The 27,580-nt window shown below is 37.0% G+C and overlaps 1 protein-coding gene across 2 annotated transcripts in view; it reads right to left on the reverse strand.

Annotated features, from left to right (window-relative positions):
• Positions 1–27,580, reverse strand: part of PEX7 (peroxisomal biogenesis factor 7) — a 137,026-nt gene that overhangs the window by 43,683 nt on the left and 65,763 nt on the right. For both annotated transcript variants that reach the window (XM_012554972.2, XM_023729835.1), the window contains 3 exons: positions 26,284–26,390; positions 24,107–24,220; positions 22,448–22,503 (listed from right to left, as the gene is read on the reverse strand). In XM_012554972.2, coding sequence (XP_012410426.1) covers positions 22,448–22,503; positions 24,107–24,220; positions 26,284–26,390 — 277 coding nt within the window. The remainder of the gene's footprint in view (positions 1–22,447; positions 22,504–24,106; positions 24,221–26,283; positions 26,391–27,580) is intronic.

The following is a 27,580-nucleotide window of genomic DNA, read 5'->3' on the forward strand; positions in this document are numbered from 1 at the left end:
TCTTGAGATATAAAAGACAGAAGTGAGCAGTGAGACAGGGGGACCTCATACCATCAAGAAAGCAGCGCCGGGAGCAGAGCGCGTCCTTTGGACCGGGGTCCCTGCGCAGAGAAGCTCCGAGTCTGGGGGAACACTGAAGAGAAGAAGGTCGACAGAGAGAAAAAGCCTTCCCCTGGAGCTGATGCCCTGAATTTGGACTTTTAGCCTACTTTGACTATGAGGAAATAAACCTCTCTTCATTAAAACCAAAAAAAAAATAATAATAATTTTCAGTAAACTAAAATATCTTATCAAAAGATATCAAAGTAAATTACACAAGCTAAATAATTTAAAAGAACCAAAAGCTAAGCAATATATCTACAAGCCATAATTTATTTTTCATCACTAGTGGCTTTTTTAATTACAAAAGTATGTATGTATTTTTTTCCTCATTCCCACTCTCCACCAACCATTGTTAACAGTTTGATGTAAACACTTATAAAATTTTTCTGTCTCCTCATCCAGGTTGCACCAGGGAGGGGTAAGTTGTCAGGAGGAGATGACGGGAGGAAAGGGGGACTTTCTCTAGGCTTTTTGCACGTTTGCAATTAAGGAAGCAGGCAAGAAAGCATCTCCTTCAGCCTTCTTCTGGACCAAAGGGCTATATAAGTTATATATATACAGGGGCCTTCATAAACCTATCACACAAGTAAACTGGGCTCCTTTATAACAGGGAGAAGTCAGTCTACATATATCACTAAATAATCAAATAGGCACATTACTTTTAAGTGAAATGTTTGTTTTGGTCCAGCATATATACTACTTGGTGCCTTTTTGTCTCTTAGCTGATGAAATCACTAACTATTTAAGCTCTCTCGTAAGAAGTAAATATACTGGACACGACTCCAATGATTGGAAATATTACATAACTGTAGGAACATTTTTCATTTAAATTGGAGATGAAGAGAGAAAAAAATAACCATAATACAATGTCTTGGTTGAGTTATTTTTTGCCTCTGACTCCACAATTTTTTAACAAAGCAAGTATACAGCCCTGTATTAAATAAAACATCAAAACTCTTTCGAATATTAAGCAGAAATTATTTTTTTTTTTGCTTAACTAAAATGTAAGTTGAAACTTTATACTAGCACTTTTGAAATTTAGCCAACAGATGAATTCAGCCAAAACCAAAAACCAAACTCGTTGCCGTACAGTCAATTTCGACTCATAGCGACCCTAAAGTGACCCTATAGGACAGAGAAGAACTGCCCCATAGAGTCTCCAAGGAGCGCCTGGTGGATCTGAACTGTCAATCTTTTGGTTAGCAGCCACAGCACTTAACCACTATGCCACCAGGGTTTCCGATGAAGGTTGAACATATTTTTTAAAGTTCTTCCTTTTCCTATCGTGTTCTCGACTTATGGTTGGGTTTTGGTACAACACTTCTTCCACGCATGTATTCATTTAAAGATCTTCCGCTAAAAGGCACTAAGCTCCTTGAATTCAGGGATAATATCCTGTATTTTTCTTTGTATGTCTTTCATGTATAAAGGTGTCTGACACAAAGGCACCCAAGGAATGGTTCATGGATGAATGAATGAATGAATGAATGAACGAACAAACAAATGAGTAAACTGACAATATTGAGGACAAGATAAACAAAAAACAAAAGCCTACCTCACGAATAAGGAAATTTTTCATCACCTATAGAACTGCTTCCCAAATGACAGACCAAGGACTCATTATATGAGATGTTCAGAAAATATACATCCCTTGGCCTTGCAACTGAAAATTCTGATTGAGTAGATCTAAGTAGTACTCAGAAATCTCTCCTCAAGGAATGTTGATACCTACCCAATTAGGTTAGGGAACCACCATCTAGAGCAGAGCTTTTCAACCTTATCTCCATAAATGCAGATCTGGTAAATTACCACTAAAAACAATAGTGATTTCAGGCAGAAAGTAGGAGAGGGGAGGGAAAAAGTCAACCTTGTTCTCAACCTTACTATGCTGGAATCAACTCAGAAGCTTAAAAAAATAGTTAGGTGTGAGTTCCACCCCTAGAGATTCTGATTTAATTGGCCTGGGGTATGGCATGGACATTAGGAAGTTCAAAGGTTCTCCAGGTGATTATAATATGCCATCAAGGTTGAGAGCCTCTGAATTGGGGTGGGGGCGGGGCGTGGAGGGAAATTCTCCATTAACCGAGAATCACTGATCTAGACCAACAAATCCCATTGCTGTCAAGTTGATTCCAACTCATAGCAACCCCATAGGGTTTCCAAGGCTGTAAAGGAAGCAGACTGCCACATCTTTCTCCTGTGGAGTCACTGGTGGTTTTGAACTGTCGATCTTTCGGTTAGCAGCCGATCACTTTAACCGCTGCACCACCAGCGCTCCTTTGATCTAGACTAGTGATTCTCAAATTTAAGTCTGTATCTGAATCATCTGGAGGGCTTGTTAAAAATGGATTCAGGATGTCTGGGATGGGGCTCAAGAATCTGCACTTAAAAACAAGTTCTCAGGTGATGCTGATGGTCCAGTACCGCATTCTGAGATCCATTGATCTAGATAATTGTCACTGATAGGAATTTACTAATACACTGTGGCTCTAACCACTAGTGATGGTAAAACTTTGGCAAGAGAGGGTCAAATATATTAGAGTCAAAGGGTAGGCAAAGATATTCACAGGAAAAGTAACACTGTTATTTTACATAATTTGATTAACTCAGCACACTAGATATAAAAGGCTGCTATCTTCTATATTATTGCTTAAACGTAACACAACAGTGTCAGTGTTAGCTCCAGCTTCCCCATAATAAAGAATAAACATGATCCGAAACTGAGTTTTCCATTTTATACAATTTGTCCTCAGCAAGAAAGACTTATAACACTTCGCAGCACAGTGCTTTCACATTATCGTACACTGCTTTTGGTCATCACAAAAACTCTTCAAGGTAGGTCTGTTGTTAGTTGCCGTCAAGTCGGCTCTCATGGCAACCTTATGTATAACCTAATGAAACACTGCCTGGTCATGCACCATCCTTACAATTGTTGGTATGTCTGAGCCCATTGTTGCACCTACTGCATCAATCCATCCGATGGAGGGTTTCCCTTGTTTTCAAAGACCCTCTGCTTTACCAAACAGGGTGTCCTTTTCTAGCGATTGGTCTTTTCTGATGATGTGTTCAAAGTATGCAAGACAGAGTCTCTCCAACCTCACTTCTAAGAAGCATCCTGGTTGTACTTCTTCTAAGACTTATTTGTTCGTTGGACAGTCCATGGTATATTCAGTCTTTTTCACCAATACCACAATTCAAATGCATCAATTCTTCTTCACTCTTCCTTTTTCAGTGTCCAGCTTCATATGCATTTGAAAAGACCATGGCTTGAGTCATGCACACCTTAGTCATCAAAATGACATTTTTCGTTTTTAACACTTTAAAGAGGTCTTTTGCTGCAGATTTTCCCAATGCAATACATCATTTGATTTCTTGACTGTATCAAGGTAGATACAATGGCTACAATTCGTATTTCAGAGATGAGGAGAAGTTCAAAGAAAGTAAGCAATCCATGGTGATACAGCTAATAAATGGCAGCCCCAAAGCAGACTCTATTGACATCACTAGCAATCTGGAGTATGGGTGGGCAAGATCTGGGATTCTTGTGGTAGCTCTCATTGACACCCTGAAGCTGAAATGGGCCTGGACCAAATCAGGCTTCCCTCAAACTTCTCAACTTATACAGAAAACTCTATAAGCCAAAGCTCATGCCAGGAGTCCATTAATCTGCCAATTTACATTCAAAATTAATTCCCTAGGGAAATTATGAGCCAGAATAGATCTGAACTCCCATGGCAAGGAATTTAGAAATTTTCCTCTCCCTCTAATATATTTTTTATAAGCACTTGCTGCATCCTCTCAGCTACCTTACTGTCTCTTCCAATGTATGTATGACTTGGTTGATCAGCTCTTATTTGTAAGCCCACAGGCTCCCATGTTTTGCAGTGAATCCTCTTGAGTAGAACACATGGAATCATGGGCTTATTATTTTATTGTCTGTATCTCTCTTGGAGGAGATTAAAAAATAGAAATTATAGGCCAGCAAAACAATTTTATAAATAGCTAAACTTTCATTCATTCACTCAAACATATTTATTGAGTGTCAACTCTCAAGCTTTCATTTGTTTGTATGGTCGGATTGGGGGGTTAAATTTGTTTTTCGGGACTAGTAATAAAAATAAACTTTAAAACAGAAAAATATTAGATGCCTGCTAACTGTTGCTGGATGCCGTTGAGTCATTTTCGACGCATAGCAACTCCATGTGACAGAATAGAACTGCCCCATAAGGTTTTCTTGGCTGTAATCTTTATGGAAGCAGATCAACAGGTCTTTCCCCTGCAGAGCTGCTGAGTGGGTTCGAACCACCAAGCTTCCGGTTAGCAGCCACCTAGCGTTTTGTGCCACCCAGTGAACGTACTGAATAATTTCCAGAGATGACTCAATCACAAATATCCAGAAACCATACCATATTTACAACTTTCAAGGTTGAATATGATAAAAATTTAGACCTATGATTCTCTATCAAAATGAATTAATGAATTAATTATAATATTTCAATTAAAACTTTAATCAGATTAGTATTTTAGAGGGGCTGATTCTACTTCATCATGATAAACATTAACACCAGGCACCATACCAGTCTAGAGTACTTTGACAAATTGAAGAAAATCATTAGGCTGATGCAAGGCTTGCTCTGAGGGTATTTATGGCTGTGATCCACATGGATGCAGGATGACTTTCTGAAGAATGCCACATCTCAACAAGAGGAGAGAAAAAACAAAACCCAAAAAAACGCCGACAGGGTTGGTTTATTGCTTACTGGTACAAACTGAAGAACCAGGAAATAATTTTGCAATAAAGTTCCAAACTAAAAAATAAACAAAATTGGAAGAACTCTATCTACTAATGAAATAGTATTAATACCTCAGGGTTAAGAATAGTCTGTATACATTTGACTGTAACTGGACCAATATGTGGTTAGCTAGAACAAAAGAGCATTTCACAAGAATATAGATGGATAATGTGAGCAGAACTCTGGTCCACACTTAACTGTCGGAAATCATTGCCCGTGCTTTGGTCATTTATTAGATACATCACCATGAAACACTTAATTTCCTCATCTCTGCAGCTAAGCAGGAGCCCCTGGGTTGCACAAATGGTTAAGTACTGGACTATTAGCCAAAAGGTTGCAGTTCAAACTCACCTAGAGGTGCCTTTGAAGACCTGCCTGGTGATCTGCTTTTGAAAGGTCACAATCTTGACCCTATGGAGCACTTTCTACTCTGCACACATGGGGTTGCATAAGTTGCAACTGACTTGATACCAATTAATAACATCAACAAGCAGCTAAGCATTTGTGAATAAACCCACTGGGTTGTCAGATTATGGAATGTCTGCACTGTTTACAATGATATCCTTTATTTAACAATTCTCTGTTCAGCAGAGGATGAATACAGTGATGGGAGATGAGAGGGAAAGGGAGAGGAGACAGACACAGACTAACATGGAAAGAGAAAAACAGAGACACAGCAGAATGACTGATCCTACTTCTTTTCTGGTGACTGGACATGAAAGCTTGGGGGGAAAAGAAAAGAAAAAAAAATCAGTCTGCAGAAAAAGAAGGAATGATGAAGCAGGCCTTTGGAGTAGAGGAGTTCCAGTACCTTCCTGCTGCATTCCTGTCCTTGGGCTCTGAGGGACCCCATATCCTGAGAAACATCCCCCCTTTTCTATTTAAGCTAGCTCAAGATGGTTTCTGTTACACACACACACACACACCCTAAATGATATAGCAGAGAAAGATAACGGACTCTGCTGAATTTTTTTAAAGATGAAAATAGATTAAAATTCTCTTCGTGGTTCACTCCATCAAGTCAAATCTCTAAGAATTCAGTTTTAGAATATTTAGTGTTGCTATATTTTAGATTGAGGTCGCCGGACAGACCTCAAGGGCAGATTATTTATCAGTCCCTGGACTCTTAGGGTAAACTACCTCCAGCTGACTGGACGTACCCAGATGATCTCAATAAATAGGCTTACTATGTGTCCAGATAACTGAGGGGAAAGACTGAGTGGTGGGCAAGATGTTCCGCTTGACTAACTTCTTCTTAAAAATGATAATTGCACAGATTAGAGTCAACTAATTCTTAAAGGCTTATTTAAAAAAAAAAAAAAAACAGCCGCCTACCACAAACTCTCAATCCTGTACCTCAGCAGCAATCACCTTAAATTCTTTTAGTCGTTTCTTCTGATATTTTACTCTATATTTCTCAATAATATGGTCAAAGAATTCATTAACTTTTTTTTCACTTTTAGATATTTTCTTTTGACTTCCTATTATGGAAGATAAGGTAAAGCAACATCTACATAAAAAAATGCACAAACATATACAATAAAATCTACTCAGTTGCCCTACTGAAACTGCACAACAGAATTTTTAAAAAATTATAATGCAAATTAACTGACAAAATCCATAAATTTTCTGTTAGGTCTAATTAGCACAATTCAAAGTTCAAAGCACTGACTTATACTGCATCAAGCTAAGGCTTAACATTCCTCATTCTTTTAGATCTGTCTGCTTCTTCATGTGCTTGCATTCGGTTATGAATTAGATTCAAATTTGATTTGATTATTAAAGAAAAATGTTGGAATTAGGTAATTTCAAAAATGTTCTGCAGTTATAAATCAAAGCATTTAAAATAAAAAAAATCTTACAAGTATCTTTCTAATTAATGTATGTTGTTTTACTTTATAGAAAATTATTTTCATTTTTCACTTGGCATTTAACTTACAAAATTAAGCTTACAAAATTCATCTCCATGAAAAGATCTTTGCAGGATGACAATAATTAACACAGATTTTTATAATTTAAACAAGTCGAATAGAAAAACTCTTTTGGGACATAGAAAAAAACTGGGAACATATCTACGACAAATCAACAAACTTGGAAGTTATTGTTTACATATACGAATATCTTAACCAATAGATAAGGAAAAATAAAAAGACATGTGAAGCTCAAAGAGATTTACCAGTAAATTGCATATTACAATTATAAAAAATAAAATAAAAATATCTATCTATAACTTTAGCTAACAATCAGGACACCGATACAATGGTTCAAAAATTGTCAAATGGTAAAATTCTACAATCTAGTCTGTACAAACTTAAACACAATAGAACAGCAAGTGTTCTCCTTGGAAAATGACATTTTTCTCATCCCAACACTTTTCACTTCAATTCAGTTTTATTAATGATTGTTTCAAGCATAAAGCAAAAAACTATATTTAAATACAATTGTTTGCAGGCTTTTACAGTCAAAGTGACTAACAGGTACCATAAAATTTAAACTCACATGTATTTATAAACATCTACTTAGCATATCCACATCCAAGGCAATAGGGACAAAACAGTGAAATAGGCTAGTCCTTCACTGGTTATCCTACTTGGCTACTAACTGAAAGGTTAGAGTTTCAAGTTCACTCAGAGACCCCTCAGAAGGCCTGATGATCTGCTTCTGAAAAACCAGCCATTAAAAACTCTATGGAGCACAGTTCTACTCTGACAAATAAGGTGTCACCAGAGTCAGAATCTACTCAAAGGCAACTGGTTTACACTATAATCAGGCAATGTGGTTTATTCATACACAAAATATATTCAGTACTACAGTATCCTTATAAGAATTAAGCAAATAAGTGAATGCAAATATTCTCATTTTTACAAAAGAAACCAAAGACTACTACATTGACATATTTTCCTAATATCAGTGGTAAAGTTTGGTGAACCTCTGCTACAAATCAAAAAACGTGATAGGGTCACAAAGACATTTATATCTAAGATAATCTAAAAGGAAGAAAACATTAAACAAATCTTTGATCATTTTAAGAATTCACTCACAGCTCCTACAGATTTTAACAATTAGCGCCACAGAATTTCTTATGGTTTGATAAACAGATGAGAGGACTTAAAATCAAAGATCTTAAAAGATGCGGTAAAATGATCATTTGAAGCTACAGAGGCGCTCACGTTCACCTGCATTTCTCATCTATTTACTTTGACTGACCTTTTTTTGTGGGTAAGGGGGACTAGGTAAAGTTGAAATGAAAGGTTTATGAGACAGAGTACATATTCAGTTCTACTATCTGTTTACTTTGGCTGACCTTTTTTACGGGGAAGGGGAAGAAAGAGAAGTATCTGCCCGTGGAAATCTCTGTGTTAATAAACATAAGGATCAAAAAAGCCCATCAACCACACCAAAGTTAAGACACTTACTATATAAAGACAAATCCCATGAGAGTAAATGTGACAAAGACAAAAGGTATTTCTGTATCTGCTGCTTTGTTAAGATTCTAAGTTTACTTCAATCCAACTAAAGATCATTTTCCCACTTATAGAATCTACATGAAGCTGTTTATCTTATTTTACAATTAAACTAATACCATTAAATATCGCATTTAGAAGAAGGTATTAGTAATAAACATTCTCAGTGTCTTATTTTTACAAGTACACACATTTACTTTTTTATTTTGAAAATATCCAACCCACAGAAAAATTCTAAGAATAATATACGGAATACTCATATACCCTTCATCTAGATTCACCAATTGTGAAAATTTTGCCACATTTGCTTTATCTCTTTTTACACATTAACATATACAAGACGGTTTTTGCTGAACCATTTAAATATGAATTGCAGACATCACGACTAGAGTGTCTTTCTGTGATTTTGCTGGTTTTTAGCAATTTTGATTAGAAATATGAGTTTAATTGTATGGTTTAATATGATACTAAATACAAAGTTTGAGGAAAACATAAGGGAGTGAAAAATGGAAGAAAACTAAAATTTATTGAGTGCCTACTATAAGCCAGCCATATAACAATACATTTTATGACTGAGGAAACAAAGGCTAAGGGAGGTTACGTGACTTTTTATAAAAGATTAAATATAACAACAGCTAGTAATGGCAACCCCAGGACTCTAAACTATATCTCTTTCAGTATACCATGCAACCTCCCTAACAAATAACTTTTTAATAAATATGTACATAATATATAAAAATTTAAGAAAAAATATTACAATTGGTTGAAGTATAAGAGGTCACTCAGTTATGATCCATATATGCCCAACTCTGAAGAGTGTGACGATTGTGCCAGCTCATGATTTAAATGTTATGAAAAATTGTGACACCTCTTGGTCACTTTGACTATAAAAGCTTGCAAGCAATTGTATTTAAACATGGTTTTTCAATTTACGTTTGAAGCAGTCATTAATAAAACTGAATTTGAAGTAGAAAGTCCTATTGGGATGAAAAAAATGGTATTTTCCAAGGAGAATACTTGCTGTTCTTTTGTATTTAAGTCAGTACAGACTTGACTGTAGAATTTTACCATTTGACAATTTTGTAACCATTGAATTGGTGTCATGATTGTTAGCTAAACTAGCTGTTGTTGGTAGGTGCCACCAAGTTGGTTTTGACTCATAGCAACCCCATGTATAACAGAACAAAACACTGCCCAGTCTTGCGCCATCTTCACAATCGTTGCTATGCTTGAGCCCACTGTTGCAGCCACTGGGTAAATCCATCTCATTGAGGGTCTTCCTCTTATTGGCTAACCTTCTACTTTACCAAGTATGATGTCTTTCTCCAGGGACTGACCCCTCCTGATAACACGTCCAAAGTATGTGAAACATAAGTCTTGCCATCCTTGCTTCTAAGGAACATTCTGCTTGTACCTCCTCCAAAACAGATTTGTTCGTTCTTTTGGCAGTCCATGGTATATTCAATATTCTATGCCAACACCATAATTCAAAGGCATCAATTCTTCTTCGGTCTTCCTTATTTATTACCCAGCTTTCACATGCATCTCATGAGGCGACTGAAAATACCATGGCTTGGGTCAGGTGTACCTTAGTCTTCAAGGTGACAGCGTTGCTTTTTAACACTTTAAAGAGGTCTTTTGCAGCAGATTTGCCCAATGCAACGCGTCGACTGATTTCTTAACTGCTGTTTCCATGGGTGTTGATTGTGAATCCAAGTAAAATGAAATCCTTGACAACTTCAATCTTTTCTCTGTTTATCATGATGTTGCCTTAGAGGCGGACTGGTTAAGAGATCAGCTGCTAACCAAAGGGACGGCAGTTCAAATCTACCAGCTGCTCCTTGGAAATCCTATGGGACGGTCCTATAGGGTCACTATGAGTTGGAATCGACTTGATGGCAATGGGTAGCTAAAGTTACAGATAGACATTTTTATTCATTTATTTTACAATCAATTGTAACATGCAATTTACTGATAAATCTTTTTGAGCTTCACACCTTTTTGTTTTTCCTTATCTGTTGGTTAAGACTATATCAGGATAAAATTAATATACTAAAATCTACAGTGATAACATTCATCTATCCCCACTGCCCACTGCCGTTGAGTCAATTTGGACTCACAGCGACCCTGCAGGACAGAGTAGAACTGCCCCATAGGGTTTCCAAGGCTCTAATCTTTACAGAAGTAGACTGCCACATCTTTCTCCCGTGGAGCAGGTAGTGGGTTTGAACAGCCGACCTTTCAGTAGGCAGCTGAGCGCTTAACCACTAGGCCACCAGGGCTCCTCGGTGTATGAGAGAAGGAACTATTTAAGAAGAGTGGTTAGGGAAATCCTTCTAAGGAGGTGATACGAGCTAGAACATTAAAAAAGAAAAAAGACACAATCAGGACGATAAGACTGTTCCAAACAGAGAGGCTGTTCCAGGCAGTGTGAATTCTCTGTGGTAATGCCTTGAACTTAAAAACAATAATCTTAAAAGATGAGGTAAAATGATCATTTGAAGCTGCATAGGAGCTCACATTCATCCACATTTCTTATCTATCTATTTTTCTAGCACTAAAAATGTCAATCTAATTAGATTGAAAATTCTTTAGAGGATAAATTTAATTTAACTCACATCACATGGGGTAAAAATCTACTGAAAAGGAATCTTTTCTGACCTCTCCAATCACCGCACACAAAATGAGAGACTTACTTACACAAGGCATTATTAGTGCTATTAAAGTCTTATCTTTACTTATTACAATGTGGAGAAAGAGTTACAAATATGTATATATTAAAAAACATATATCTCCCCAAAAAACCTTTTACAAATTTTTTTTTTTCCAATTTATTTTCTTTTGTATAAGAAAGACCTGGATAAGCCTATACTGGAATATACAATTAATAGCCTCCAGTTACATTTAGTTTGGAAGCAAAACAGTAATTTTGTACCTACAATGTATGTAAAAATTAAAATTCTATTTCTGGAAAAAAAAATGATGTTGCTTATATATACTGTCTGTAAAGCAATTTGGTTTAAGGTTTTTTACTCCAAGTTATATAGGGAAAATGTTTGCCCTATTTTATAAGAAAGGAGTCCTGGTAGCTCAGTGGTTAAAATGTTTGGCTGCTAACTGAAAAGCTGGCAGCTCAAACCCACCAGCTAGCTGTTCCACGGGAAAGAGGTGTGGCAGTCTGCTTCCGTAAAGATTACAGCCTTAGAAACCCTATGTGGCAGTTCTACTCTGTCCTATAGGGTCGCTATGGGTTGGAGCTGACTCGATGGCAATGAGTTTGGGTTTTTTTGGTTATTTTACGGGAAAAAAAAGGAATTCCAGGTTTCAAACCTGTTTGACTAGAAATACCGTTCCCATTAATGGAGACATATAACGTAGATAAAAAAGCAAGATTAGCAGGGGAAGGATAGAAATAATAGAGAATTTGGTTCTGGTTATATTTCGTTTGAAGTGTCTGTTTGGACACTCAGGTGCCTATGTCTGGCATACAGCTGAATAAGCAGGTCTAAAGCTCTCAAGAGAGATCACTTTCAGTGAACAACAATGCCCAAGAAGCATACAGAATAAAAAGTCCTTAGGCAGAACAAACAGTTAAGTGCTGGACTATTAGTCGAAAGGCTGGCGGTCTGAACCCACCCAGAAGTGCCTTCGAAAAAAACCATATGAAGCAGTTCTACTCTGCACACGTGGTCGTCATGAGTCAGAATCAACTCGACAACAACGAACAACAACATGCCAAAAGTAGATTATTAAGTCTAAAGGACAGAGGAGCAGATCCAATGATGAAGTCCAAAAAGGAAGGGTCAGAGAAAAAGGAGGAAAAGCAAAAAGAAAAGAACATGGAATACCTGGAATAGGGAGTTTCAAGAAGGAAGGATTGATCAATAGTGTAAAATAAGGCAGAAAGGTCCAGTATGCAAAGTGCAGACAAGTGGGTGGGATTTGGTATTACAGAGGTCACTAGTGGCTTTTACCGGAGTAATTTTAGTAGAGAGGTGGGGGTTGCAGCCAGTTTGCAGGTTTAGGAGTGAACAGACAAAGGGCCATAAGCCTACAAGCTTTCAAGGGTTTACAAAAATGCTGGAGAGCTAAGATTTAAAGTTAATTTTTAATTAAATGTGTATAAATTATTAATTGATAAAACTGTATTCATTTGGAATGAAATTTCTCTGAATACCAATTTATACCTTAGATTTTCTACTTCACAAGAATTCCTGAATAAATATGATGATTGCCAAGAAATCACCATCAATCATGAATACGTCACTCACTGCCAAATCACTTCACAACAAAATTATAAAAATCTTTTCAATAAAATCAACTCTGTTTAAACAATCAGTGACATACACGCATTTTAACAGGTTAAAGAGATGGAGGGTACAACCTCTGAAGTAAGAGTACTTTGGGACTGTACTCGTTGCCATCGAGTTGATTCCGACTCATAGCGACCCTACAGGACACAGTAGAACTGCCCCATAAGGTTTTCAAGGAGCAGCTAGTGGATTCAAACTGTTGAACTTTTGGTCAGCAGCCAAACGCTTAACCACTGCGCCACCAGGGCTTGAAAATGGTCCTGGTGAATGGAAGCTTAAGGCAACATGAAAAACTTGGATAAGAAGTAAAGGGAAAATAAAAATCCGAGTTAAAGGAAAACACAGGATAAAAGAAGGAGTTGTGGGCTGAGAAGAAATTCAGTAGAGATTTGAAAATGGATAATACATGAGGGAGAAGAGTTAGTTGATGTCAGAAGAGCCTCTGAAAGTTGCTCTTGAACACAGAAGAGCTAAAGCGAAAGGAGGAAATGATGAAGCGGAAGAGCTGAACAGAAGATTTCAAAGAGCAGCTCGAGAAGACAAAGTAAATTATTATAATGACATGTGCAAAGACCTGGAGATAGAAAACCAAAAGGGAAGAACACACCTGGCATTTCTCAAGCTGAAAGAACTTAAGAAAAAATTCAAGCCTCGATTTGTAACATTGAAGGATTCTACGGGGAAAATAATAAATGACGTGGGAAGCATCAAAAGATGATGGAAGGAATACACAGAGTCATTGTACAAAAAAGAATTGGTCAACATACAACCATTTCAGGAGGTAGCAGATGATCAAGAATTGATGGTAATGAAGGAAGAAGTCCAAGCTGCACTGAAGACACTGTGAAAAACAGGGATCCAGGAACTGACAGAATACCAACTGAAACGTTTCAACAAACGGATACAGCACTGGAGGTGTTGTTCACTTATCTATGCCAAGAAATTTGGAAGACAGCTACCTGGCCAACTGACTGGAAGAGATCCATATTTGTGCCCATTCCAAACAAAGGTGATCCAACTGAATGTGGAAATTATTGAACAATATCATAAATAGCACATGCAAGTAAAATTTTGCTGATGATCATTCAAAAGTGGTTGTAGCAGTACATCATCGACAGATAACTGCCATAAATTCAAGTCCGATTCAGAAGAGGACATGGAATGAGGGATATCACTGCTGATATCAAATGGATCCTGGCTGAAAGCAGAGAACACCAGAAAGATGTGTACCTGTGTTTTACTGACTATACAAAGGCATTCAACTGTGTGGATCATAACAAATTATGGATAACACTGCGAAGAATGGGAATTCCAGAACACTTAATCATGTTCATGCAGAACCTATACTTAGACCAAGAGGCGGTTGTTCGAACAGAGCAAGGGTATACTGCATGGTTTAAAATCAAGAAAGGTGTGTGTCAGGGTTATATCCTTTCACCATACTTATTCAGTCTGTATGCTGAGCAACTAATATGAGAAGCTGGACTATATGAATAAGAATGTGACATCAGGATTGGTGGAAGACTCATTAACAACCTGAGATACGCAGATGACACAACCTTGCTTGCTGAAAGTGAAGAGGACTTGAAGCACTTACTGATGAAGCTCAAGGACTAGAGCCTTTAGTATGGATAACACTTTAACATAAAGAAAACAAAAATCCTCACAACTGGACCTAAAAGCAACATCATGATAAATGGAGAAAAGATTAAATTTGTCAAGGATTTCATTTTACTTGAATCTACAATCAATGCTCATGGAGGCCGCAGTCAGGAAATCAAATGCCGTACTGCATTGGCAAATCTGCTGCAAAAGATCTGTTTAAAGTGTTAAAAAGCAAACACGTGGAAGGACTTGGAGGACTAAAGTGCGCCTGACCCAAGCCATGATATTTCCAATGCCTCATATGCATGCGAAAGCTGGACTATGAATAAGGAAGACCAAAAAAGAATTGATGTCTGTGAATTATGGTTTTGGTGACGAATTATGAATATACCATGGACTGCCAGAAGAACGAACAAGTTTGTCTTGGAAGAAATACAGCCAGAGTGCTCCTTGGAAGCGAGGATGGTGAGACTTCGTCTTACGTACTGTGGACATGTTATCAGGAGGGACCAGTCCCTGGAGAAGGACACCATGCTTGGTAAAGTAGAGGGTCAGTGAAAAAGAGGAAGACATTCAAGGAGATGGATTGACACAGTAGCTGCAACAATGGGCTCAAACGCAGCAACAATTGTGAGGATGGCGCAGGATCGGGCAGTATTTCATTCTTTTGCATACAGGGTCACTATGAGTCAGAACCAACTTGAAGGCACTGAAGAACAAGGGACTTTTATTGACTGTGAAGGGCATAGGGTTGTGGAGTGGGTTCAGAACAGAGGCAAAGGTTGGGAATACTCATTATGAATTGACACAGCATTTTCAATTATTTCTTCTCATGGAATTCTTGAAATAATCCTTTAAGCTTATGAGGGAAGATATTATAAATTCCACTTTATATATAAAGAAACCTGAATTCTAAATGCGGTGGATTAATTATTTTTGTGCGTGGCCTTTCTAGCCACGGTCTTGTAACTCCCACCTAGGTGACTGTGTGATAGGGTAATTGTGGCCTACCAAGGGGATTGGTCAGTTTTGCCTTATAAGAGAGCCAATTCCAGAGCAAGAGGAGGAGCCCACCACCAAGGAAGGAGAGACCAGCAGGAGACGGCACAGGGGGCTTCCCAGCCCATGGAGAGAGGAAGCTGAGTGCTTTTGGACAGAGACTGAGGGCCAAAGAGAGGCGTGCTTGCGAGCATGGCTGGGAAGAGGCTATCCTGATGGAAGAACTGTATTTTGAGTGTTCCTGAGTATGAACTGTAACTGTTACTTCCCTAACAAACCCCATAATCGTGAGTGTTGTCTCTGAGTTCTGTGTGACCATCGCAGTGAATAATCAAACCCAGCAGAGAAGTAGAGAGTGCTATGTGGGGGACAGTTGGTGTCAGAGTTGGTAAAGATGGTGGGGAGAGAAGGCTTGTCTGACCTCCACCTCACAGAAATCAGCCTTGGGCTGTTGATCTTGGGTTTCCTTCCTTCTTGTGGGTTGGAGGAGGTCAGACACTGCCCCCAAGCCATTTTTACCCTTAGCTACACAGGATAATTGCTTATTCAAATGTCTTTTTAAATCTTATATCTTATACATCTCCTATTACTTAACTATAATCTCATTTTTTCCAAATGCTTACAAATACCACTGCTAGTATAATAGATGACCTTTCCATCATATAAAGTTCTATTATACCTTTGACCTTGTAGCAGGTTATAGGACCATGACCTAACCCACCTCACTCCCAGGAGTACTAAAACATCTATCCCCAGACTCTAGTCCTGCTCAGGGGTGACGAAAGAAGCAAAGCCTAAGTCTCAAAAATGAACAGTAGACTGTAAACCAAAATAGGTGATAATTCGTGAGCAAAGCTTGGTACTTACAAGATTTTAGAGTAGTGCAGTTCGCATTAAAAAGCCCAGTCTTAACAAATATTCCTGTGCCAAATCTACATCTACAGAAGTAAGGCATTTCCTAACTGGGGTATTGGGGATACTTGATATACAGACAAAATGGGGAGTGGTCAACAGGATTAACATCATAATGGTAATTCCAAAAAGAAAGTATGGAGAGAGATTTTAAGGTGATGGCTAGTCAATGGGTCTTAGATATCCCTTGACTGATAAGACCTAAAAGTCAGAAAGATCCAATTCAAACTGTTAAGAATATTAAAAATAGGACAATCAACAAGATTAATGCATGATCTCAGTTGGGTAAGCCTTTTGGTGATCAGTTTCAAACACCAGAAAGATCTTTGAAATCAAGGGCTAGATTCTATATCTGGAAATCCCTCTTGATCCCAGAAGTGACACTATGTGAGGGAGGATTCAAAGTTCACCCTTCATCCTGCTCAACCTATCTGGAGGATCCAACATTACTAGCCGTACATATCTTGTTGGAATCTTCTCCTCCTGCTTCTGCTTGAATGTTCCCTTCTTTCCAACATTAATTTCCTCCTGAAAACACTGTCATCTTTTTGGTCTTTTTTCTTTACATTTATCTCCCATGGGTTTACTCATTCTTATGGACTGGATTATCAGTAGGTTAATGATTTTCACATCCATATTTATAGCCTTAACCTCCAGGCAATGATCTAGCTCTACAGTTCCAGCTGGGGAAAGTTTGGCAAGACAAATTTTCTTGTCTGCCATGTTGCTATTCTTGGGCTCCCAAGCTAGAAACTCTACAATCACTCATTATTTTATATGTTGTTGTTGTTGTTAAGTGCTGTTGAGTAGATTCCGACTCACAGCGACACCATGTGACAGAGCAGAACTACACCATAGGGTTTTCTAATCTTTGTAATCTTTATAGGAGCAGATCTCTAGGTCTTTCTACTGCAGAGGTACAAGTGTGAACCACCAAACTTTCAGTTAGCAGCCAAGTGCTTAACCACTGTGCCATCAGGACTCCTGTATTATTTTATACAGATTATTAAAAAAAAAAAAAACCTGGTTATGGTCTCCTTTTAATTGAGACCTGGGAGGCTCAGAATGATTATAGTTCCCAGTTTGTCTGGCTGCTTATATTATATCAGTCAAGAAAACCAAGTTAGAACATGTACTTTTTCTGAAGCCACTAATGTAATTACCCTAATAGAAATACATTTTACACAAGCAAAGTCATAAAGTCAGTTTTGCCATATCAAATACTGATTCTACTATAAAACAGTAGTATAAAAATAAAATAGGCATGAGAATTCAAACAATTCACTTGACGAAAATATTCTTCAAAAAAGCAAACAGCAAAATAGAAGAAAATTGTAACACAACACTCTAAATTAAGTATCATCAAACAAGCATTTAGGGATATGAAAAGAATTCAAAAACAAAAGAAGTAGAAAAAAACCACAAAGATGTGAAATAAGGGTTGACTGAATTCAAGAAAAGAATAGGAGAAAAAGGCAAAATCAGAAATGAAGACTAAATTACAAGGTGCCAAAAGAAGAATAGATTTGCATGAAAACATAAGGGAACTGAAGACAGCAGAAAACAACCAAGAGAAGGAAAATAAAGAAATGAAAATGTGTCAGAGAGCAAGCATTTGAAATATGGGAGGTAAAGGAGATTCAATTCATGTGTAATTAGAGTCCCTGCAAAAGATAAAACAATAAATCAGAACTAATATTTAAAATCAGAATAAAAAAATTTCTGGAAATAAAAGTGTCTTAGTTATCTACTGCTGCTATAACAGAAATGGTAGCTTTAACAAACAGAAATTTATTTTCTCACAGCTTACCAACCAAAAACCAACCCACGGCCATCGAGTTGATTCCGACTTATAGCGACCCCATTAGTTTTCCAAGACTGTAAATCTCTATGGAAGCAGACTGCCACATCTTTCTCCCACGGAGTTGCTGGTGGTTTCGAACTGCTGACCTTCTGGTTAGCAGATGATTGCTTTAACCTCTGTGCCACCAGTGCTTAGAAGGCTAGAAGTCTGAATTCAGGGTGCTGCCTCTAGGGGAAGGCTTTCTCTCTCTGTTGGCTCTGGAGGAAGGTCTTTGTCTCTTCTGAGCTTCTGCTCCTAGGCAATCTTCATGTGGCTTGGCATGTGTCTTCCCCCATCTCTGCTTGCTGGCTTGCTTGTTTAATCTCTTTATATCTCAAAAGAGATGGACTCAAAATACACCCTATATTTAATCCCACCTCATTAACATAACACAGACAATCCATTCCCAAACTAGGATTATAACCACAGGCATAGAGGTTAGGTTTTATGACACATATTTTTGGGGGACACAAATCAATCCATAACATTCCACCTTTGGCACCCAAAAATTCATGTCCTTGCCACAAGCAAAACACATCCACCTCATCACATCATCTCAAAAGTCTTAGATCAACACCAAGTCCAAAACCTCATCTTCTGAATCATCTAAATAAAAAATGGGTGAGATGTAGGTATATAACATTCTGGGGCAAAATTCCTCTTCATTTGTGAACCTGTGAAATCTAGACTACAAGTTACTTGTTTCCAAAGTACAATGGGAGAATAGGCACAAGGTAGACATTTCCATTACAAATGGGAGAAACTGGAGGGAAAGAAGGGATAATAGGACCAAGCAAGTCCAAAACCCAGCAGAACAATTTACATTAGCTCTCATGCCTTGAAAATAATCCTCTCTTCTCCAAACTCTGGGTGTTGGCCATGCCCTCTGGATTATGGGTTGAGACTCCTTGGCCTTGGGCTTCAGTTCTGCCTTCCAAGCCCTCTGGGATGGCAACTCTGCTCCCTTGGCTTTAGGCAGCCCCATTCTCTCAGTCCATCTGGGTGGTTATGCCAACCCCTTGGTCCCAGTAGGCCCCATTCTTCTGCCCTTTGATCATGGTAGCCCTACCCCCTCAGCTTTGGGCAGTGACCCATCCCCCTGCCATACCTTAACGGCAGCCCACACTCCAGAACCAAGTAAGCAAAGATCAGACTCTTTGAAACCCAGGAGGCTGTGGCCCCATCCTTTGAGATCCAGGAGACCATGGCCCCACCCCTTGAAACTGAGAAGGCCCTGCTTCCTGTACTCCTTCCAACAGTTCTGCTGATCTCTGAACTGCTCCAGGGATGGTCCTTTTCTTTTCTTGGAGGAAAACAGATGTAATTCCTTTGGCCTGTCTCCTGCCTATAGAATTGCAAGAGGAAGGCAGCATTCTTTCCTTTTGTTCTTCTCTGTCCTCTTCAGTCTAAGCTGATGGGTTTTCTGCTGTGGTAGTTGGTTGGATCCACTGGTCACAGGCTTAACCTCTTTAACAAAAGACTGTGTAGCCAGATTCTTGGTGAACATTCTAGGACACTTGTCCTTAGTTTGTACAACTGAATTTTCCAAATCTTTAAGTTCTGTTTTCATTTTGCACAGTTCATTTTTAAGTCCATCTATTTCCTCTCACATTTTACTATAAGCAGCAAGGAGAAAGCATGTGACCCATTTAAAATGCTGCTTAGAAATCCAAGATATCCAAGTTCGTCACTTACAAGTTCTACCTTACATCACATATGTGAGCATAACTCAGACAAGTTATTTGCCAGTGCATAAAAGCATCTCTCTTCCTCCACTGTCCGATCATATTGTTCATCATTTTCTTTTAAAGCCTCACCAGGAGCACATTTAATGTCCACATTTGTAGCAAGATTCTGTTGCTGGCACCATATGCATTCTCTAAGACGACAGAAACTTTCTCTATAGCTCTCCTCACTTCCTTCTGAGCCCTCACCAGAATTGCCTTTGATGTCCATAATTATACCAACAGTCTCTTCAAGGCAATCTTGGCTTTTATTATTAGGCACATTAAAACTCCAAAACTGCTTTCCCACATTTTAAGTATCTGTTAGAGCAGCACCCCACTCCCAGTACCAAGTTCTTATTTATCTAGTGCTGCTAGAGCAGAAATACCACAAATGGGTAGCTTGAACAAACAGAAATTAATTTTCTCACAGTTTAAGAGGTGATAAGTCCGAATTTAGGGTGCCACCTCTAGAGGAAGGCTTTCTCTCTCTGTTGGTTCTGGAGGAAGTTCCTTGTCTTCTATGAGATACTGCTCCTAGGCAATCTTCATGTGGCTTGGCATGTGTCTTCCCCCATCTCTGCTTGCTAGCTTGCTTCTTTAATCACTTTATGTCTCAAAAGAGATTGAACTGACTCAAGATACGCCCTCCACTAATCCTGCCACATTAACATAACAAAGACTATCCATTCTCAAATGGGATTATAACTACTGGCACAAATGTTAGAATTTACAACATATATTTTTGGGGGACGTAATTCAATTCATAACAAAAATCATACCTGAATCTACATATTTAAAAAGGCTTCTGCATAGCTTTTTTTTTTTTCCCAGAAAACTGACCTACAATGATCAACTTGAAACATACCACAGTAAATCTAAGGAGAAAATCCTCAGGGTTCCCATGAAAAAGGATCAAATAACATAAAGACAAGAGATTAGACAGGCATCAAAATTCTCAAAAACAACATACTAAGCAAGGCAAAAACGAGGCAGCATTTTAAAAAAATCTTAAGGAAAGAAAGTGTGAACCAAGGAGTTTATATCCAGCTAAGCTATTCTTCAAACATCAAGGCTATAGAAAAATAGTTTTAAACATGCAAGAGCTCATGAGAATTCTGTGCCCATGACACCTTCTTGAGGAAATCTCTTCATCAAACCAAGAGATAACTGGAGAGAAACTTCAGCAAAAAGACTGATGATTAACATTTACTATATTAAGTTATATATGTGAGACCGAGGTGGAAACAAGAGTGGAAACAAAATAAGTAAGTCCTATATGTTACATATTGCAAGTTATTACGAAGTAGAAATAACATAAAATAATATGACAGACTTGCTACCGAACTTCTCATTTTATCACTAAATACAACTAGAAGGCATAAAAATAAAAGTATGTGAAAAGGTATACCTGGAAAATGGAAACAATATAAAAGCCAAGGCAATGATACTGATATGAGAAAAAGCATAATCAAAACCAAAAAGCATTAACTGTGACAAAGAAGGAAACTCTTTAATGCTAAAAGCCTCAATTCACAATACGGATATTTAAGTATCCATTTACCAAATAACACAGCATCCACTTTTTAAAAAAACCCAAACTACAAGAGATACAGGAAGACACAGAAGCATACCAATATTGGATATTTTGACATGACACTCAGTAAAAGGCAGATTAAGTGAACCAAAAATAAAAAAAGGATATAGATGACCTAAACAACCTAATGAATCAGTAGATCTTATGGTTACAGAAGGAGGCTTGGTGGCACAGTGTTTAAGCACTCAGCTGCTAACTGAAAGTTCAGTGGTTCTACCCCATGAACCACACCGAAGGAGAATGCTGTGGCAGTCTGCTTCCATCAAGATTTACAGCCTTGGAAGTCCTATGTGGCAGTTCTACTCTGTCCTAAAGGGTTACTATGAGTCTGAATCAACTCAATGCCAATGCGTTTGGTTTGGTTTTGGTTTATAGTTATATATGGACCTTTACACCCTGAGAAGAAAAAAATATACCTTCTTCTCAATTGCACATGGAATATTCACAAAAATTCATCATTTATTAGGCCCCCTACACAAAATATCAGTAAATTCTATAAAGTAGAAAGACTACAAACAGTATTCTTTGATCACATGCATTAACTAGAAATTACTGACACCTAGGGTTCAGCAAATAAATATATGGTAGATAACAGTACCCAGAAATTATAAATTTGGAAAGGAAGAGAAATAGAATGAACCCTGTGATTGGAGGTATGGATTGATACACACACATATAAACATACATACACTCATGCCAATTGCTTTTTCATCAATAACAAACTTAGCCTTAAAGTTCATATAATTATACCTGAAGGAATAAACTTTCCGAATTAAAATAAATTAACTTAAAAGATATTGGTCTATGCAATTTACAGAGTGGGAAAATGTTACCATAGGAACAAGCTTGGGTTTTGAAAAAAGCCAGGAAAAAAGGCTTTTAAACAGAGCTGCCCAGCTAATATTTAAATAGTAAAGAATTTACTCATAAATGTGACCAGATCATGAAAACAGAAAAAATATAACATTAATCCTAGTGGCAAATATTTAAATGGGCCCCACTCAGATTATTTTTATATTAGTAAGATAAGCATGTTAACTTTCATAAAAGTTGAAAAGATGAAAATGCTACTTGGTATTTCACAATGAAACTTACCTCACAGTAAAATCATAGGAGCAAGAGGCCAGCACAGAAACATGAAATGGTGAAAACTACAAGAGAAGAGAAAAACTATTTGAGGTTAGCTGTAATTACAACACGCCACTTCATATGGTCACCCTCACTAAATTATAATAAATTAAATTATGCTTTCCCGAACCTTATATCTTTAATTTGAGGCCAAAATCATTCCAACCCATTAAATATCCATCTATATGATAAAGATTTATTTTGACGTTCTCCAAAGAAAGCCATCCTTTAAGCTTTTTAGAGCTTATTTACAATAAATATTCTCAAAATCTTGCTATCCTGGAAAAATTAAATATAATTTCATATTGGCTATTCAAAAAGATTCCTAGAGATACAAGGGATTTAGATATGTGATAATATAAGTATACAGTTACATAATTCACCAATTTCATAAATACATATTATGACTGCTATAATTACAGGTGTCAAAATAAACATTTAAAAATCTTTAAAATAATGTTTATGTTATTTGTATTTCATAGCAAATGAAAAATGCTATCAAGGATAAAAACTGCAAATTTAAAGGCAACTAACGTCTTTTAGATAAGTAATAAATAAACTTTAATAGGCTGCCCTTTGCAATTATACTTTAATGTTTTTCTTATCAGCACTTTAAAAGTTATATACACAATTATAGCTACATTTGTATAGCATTTTACAGTTTGCATATTACTTTCACTACATTACCCTATTCATTTTCAGAACCACTCTGAAACATACATAGAAGACATTTTTCGACTATTTGAACCTGTCCACATAAGACCACCACTAAAAGGAAAAGCAAAACAAAACAGGCTACTGTGTCTCATAGGTTGTGCTGTAGTCTGTAAAATTTAAAATATCAATTTAACTGAAATTTACAATTTTAAAAATAGATATAACATATAATTGTATTATTAAAAAGATCAATAATACTTTTATCCTTAACAAGAAGAACAAAAAATGAAACTGGGAGTTGTCACTTAGTAAGATGTGTTCCACAGAGACTCAGCGAAACCTGTCTAAACAGAAGCTGAGAAACTAAAGTCACCTTATAACCAGGCAAATTTCTTGGGAGCAGCTCAACAAAGTTCATCGTGTCAAGGGAAAAAAATAATTAACCATCTCTCTATACCAGTTTCAAAAAAGTAAAGAGACTTTCCCTCGGAATGGAAAATTATGAAGTATATATAAAGAGAGAAAGATGTGGCAGTCTGCTTCCATAAAGATTATAACCTTGGAAAAAACCCTATAGGGCAGTTCTACTCTGTCATACAGGGTTACTATGAGTTGGAATCGACTTGATGGCAACAATTTTTTTTTTTTTAAATAATACTAAAAGTAAATTACTCAGTTAAAACATAATATTAAAAGGAAGAGTAGACTGGGAATGACAGAATAAGGGAAACATTCTTATTTAACCCTGAGTACTGACTGTCCCAACTCAGCCAATAATTATTCAAATACTTTACCTAATTTTAGCTTTCAATGTATTTATTATCATTAATTGGGTAGCAAAAACATGCATAAGAGAATTTATCAGTCCCCAACCCCTAAACACTAAAACTATCTTTTATATATGCTTCATTGAATATCTCTATACTTAAAATCGTATTCTACGTATAAAAAGAAAAGATAAAGACTTACTTTAACCCTCCTAACAGCATAGGTGTGGCCAAGAAGTTCGAACACTGGTTGTCGCACATTTCTCAAGTCCCAGCCTCTCAAACTACAGTCAACTGCCCCTGTTACCAGTAAATTCTGAAAACAATTCAGAGAAAAGTAAACTTTGGCATCTTTGCAAGTAAGCAGTACCTAGATTTTCCTTTTAGAAACAGTATCTATTTCTCCAGTAGTTACTGAACATGAACTCAGGAGTTATTCCTGAGAAGTTGTGGAACAAGGATACAAAGGAATCAAAACAGACATTAAAAAGCAAAAATTAATATGACTTGAGAGAAACAGAATTCAATATGCTTTATGTATATGACAGAACACTACCACACCACAGAATAAGGCAGTAGTCCCAAACAGTGTAGTAGATTTTCCAACTCACCTTTAGTAGTTTTAAGTACATAAGGGATTAAAAATTACATCTGACTAATAATCTCATGCATGCGAATAAGGAAGACCAAAGAAGATTTGATACATTTGAATTACGGTGCTGTGGAAGAATACTGAATACAGCATGGACTGCCAGAAGAAGAAATAAATCTGCCCTGGAAAAAGTACAGCCAGAATGCTCCTTAGAAGTGAGGACGGTGAGACTTTGTCTCACATACTTTACACATGTTATCACGAGGGACCACTCCCTGGAGAAGGATATCATGCTTGGTAAGGTAGAGGGTCAGCAAAAAAGAGGAAGACCCTCAATGAGACGGAGTGACATAGTGGCTGCAACAATGGGTTCAAACACAGCAACGACTGTGAGGATAGTGCAGGACAAGGCAGTGTTTCATTCTGTTGTATATACGGTCACTATGGGTCAGAACTGACTCGACAGCACCTAACAACAATAACAACAAGCTCGTTTTTCTTTTCAAAGTTTCAACGTGCTCTGAGGTTTTATCAGACATTAAAAGGAAAGAGGTCTATTAATTCAGGAATATTTGAAAGAGCAAAGGGTATAAATTAAATTTTTGAATGTTTTTCTAAATCTAAATCAATCATTGTTCCTAACTCATGGGTCAAGACTTAATACAATATCTAATCATATCTGAGAACCTATGCAAATAGTGGTGAGCTCTATCTAGTCAGGCTTTACAAATTCTGCTATCTAGAGTTCTAGGTGCACCCAGAGCTCCAGGCTCACAGGGCCAAGTGGTGGGTTCACAGTCAACCACACCATGTCAACCAGAGCAGCAATTCATTGTATAAATATGTTAGGCTTAAACATAAGCTCAATAAAAAGTTTCAATGATTAAAAAAAAATTTTTTAAACCACCCTCAAGTGTATGTATCGGCATCTGTTTTAGAATTCCCAAAAGTATAACATACAGTCTACAATTTAATTCTCCTATATGGAAAATTCATTTATGATGAGGGAGATTTGAACTATACTCATCAATGCTGAAATCTTAATTTAGGTCAAATATTATTATTGAATATGTACTATGTTTTCTTTTAATCTGTTTTATTTCTTTTTACTTAAAGAACTCTGCCCATACAATGTTCTCTTAACTTTGATTAACTAATTTAAAATTGGGAAAAAACAAGGCATAAGTTTTACCTTTTTTGTCATAGTCAATAGACCACTTCAGATACATAAAAAGTGTATCAACACTTTTTAATCCATTTCTATTTCTAATTCATCTGCTTATGCGGTTAACTGAAGCTTTGCAAAAAATTTACACGTGGACACTGCTATGTTACAGAAGCGAAGCTCTGTTAGACTTATAGGGACAGATGAAACAGAAAATTTTAAAAAACTAATGAACTGTCAAATTAGAAATCAAGTTACAAATAGTTCAGTAGCCTAACTAGCAAAGTGAAAAATAAACGAAGGCAAAAGCTGATACAAATTGGCAGGGTTAAGAGAAAAAAAAAAAATGACATAAATTATACAGCAGGTTCCCAAAACAAACAAGTAAGCCTGCACTGTTGAACTTGGAAAATTTCTGTTTCTCATTCTGCCCATTTTATGTGCACTTAAATCCAATTAATGCTAATGCAGGTCACTCACAATCATTAATTACAAATGAAAGGGACCAAATATAACTTAATCATCCATGAACACCAACGAAGTCCACATAAACAAAGATAAAATCTAAAACATTTTAATCTTAGGAGAACTCAGCAGATCAGGTTAGAGCCACACACTATACCTCATTGTATTTACACCAGTCACAGCTCAAAATTTCTGCCTGATGTGCTGGAATCACGATTCTGACTCCTGTTGTCTTCATATCCCAAATTCTAAGAGTCTGATCACCTGATTAAAAAAAAGAAAGAAAGAAGGAAAGACTTAATCACTTTCCATCACACCACTTGGATGCTCAGTGACATGAATGTGCCCATGACAATAAACCAAGTAAAAATACATTACTTTCGTTGTGAGGATACCATCATCTATCTATAGATATATATATTTAAAACTATAATAATGTACAAAAACTACCAAAAGTGATGAACTACAAAAAGGAATGCACTGTGATAATGTTTTACATCTACTCAAAGTGGGAAATTTTGAACCTCACACTGAGACAAGCACAATGGTGTCTGAACAAACACCCAGTGCATTTTTTCTTCAAGACAGAAAAAGGACCTGAAAATTCTCACCTCTAGTGAATAAAGTTAGCCCACTGTACAAGCATATTCTACAAGATAACATGATAACAATTCTTCTGTTAAATGTGGGCAAAGTCTACCAAGTCAAAATGGAGAAGATTTTATCCACACTGCATTTTAACAGGCCAGCCAGAGGTATATTTTCCTCTGTGGAAGAAACAAGTTGAAAAAAATTTAAGGATTATATTTTGCAACATTACAAAAATGCCTTACAGTGCTTCGCTGCACAAAGTCACCCCTCATTAAATGCTTTACATGTTGTTCGCCTTCCCTTGTTCTAAATTATAAGGCAACAACGAAATGACAGGATGAATATAAACCAGGAAATGTACTTCTACATCAAAAGTAAAATACAAACAATAACTGATCATAGCAGAAAGCTAGTTCAACTAGATGAAAAGAATATGTCTTTAGCTTGATGGCAGTCAGGGTCTTGTGTGACCCTGTACAAGTTATGTACTATCTCTGTGACTGATTCTTCACTTCTGAAAAAGAAACTGAATGCGTTAGGCAGGGTTAAGAATTACAATACGGTTTCAGTAAGGTACCTAGCGTGGTCTCTGGCACATAGTAGACACTTTTTAATATATTGTATCAAAAAATGCCAAATTTTTAATTTATCCTTTAATTATCCACATATATTTCCAATTCTAAATCCTATACATTAGCTTAATTTAGCAATTTTAGACCTTTTTTCAGCTTCTTCCGATAAAAAATTTTAAAAGATAAAAATCTGGAGACTCCGGCAAGATGGCGGTCTAGGCAGAAGCACCACGCCGTCCCTCCACAACAAAGATCCGAAAAACTAAGCCAAACAGAGAATCAACAATCCTG

This window comes from Trichechus manatus, unplaced genomic scaffold (assembly GCF_000243295.1).
Source record: "Trichechus manatus latirostris isolate Lorelei unplaced genomic scaffold, TriManLat1.0 scaffold00002, whole genome shotgun sequence".
Taxonomy (NCBI): Eukaryota; Metazoa; Chordata; class Mammalia; order Sirenia; family Trichechidae; genus Trichechus; species Trichechus manatus.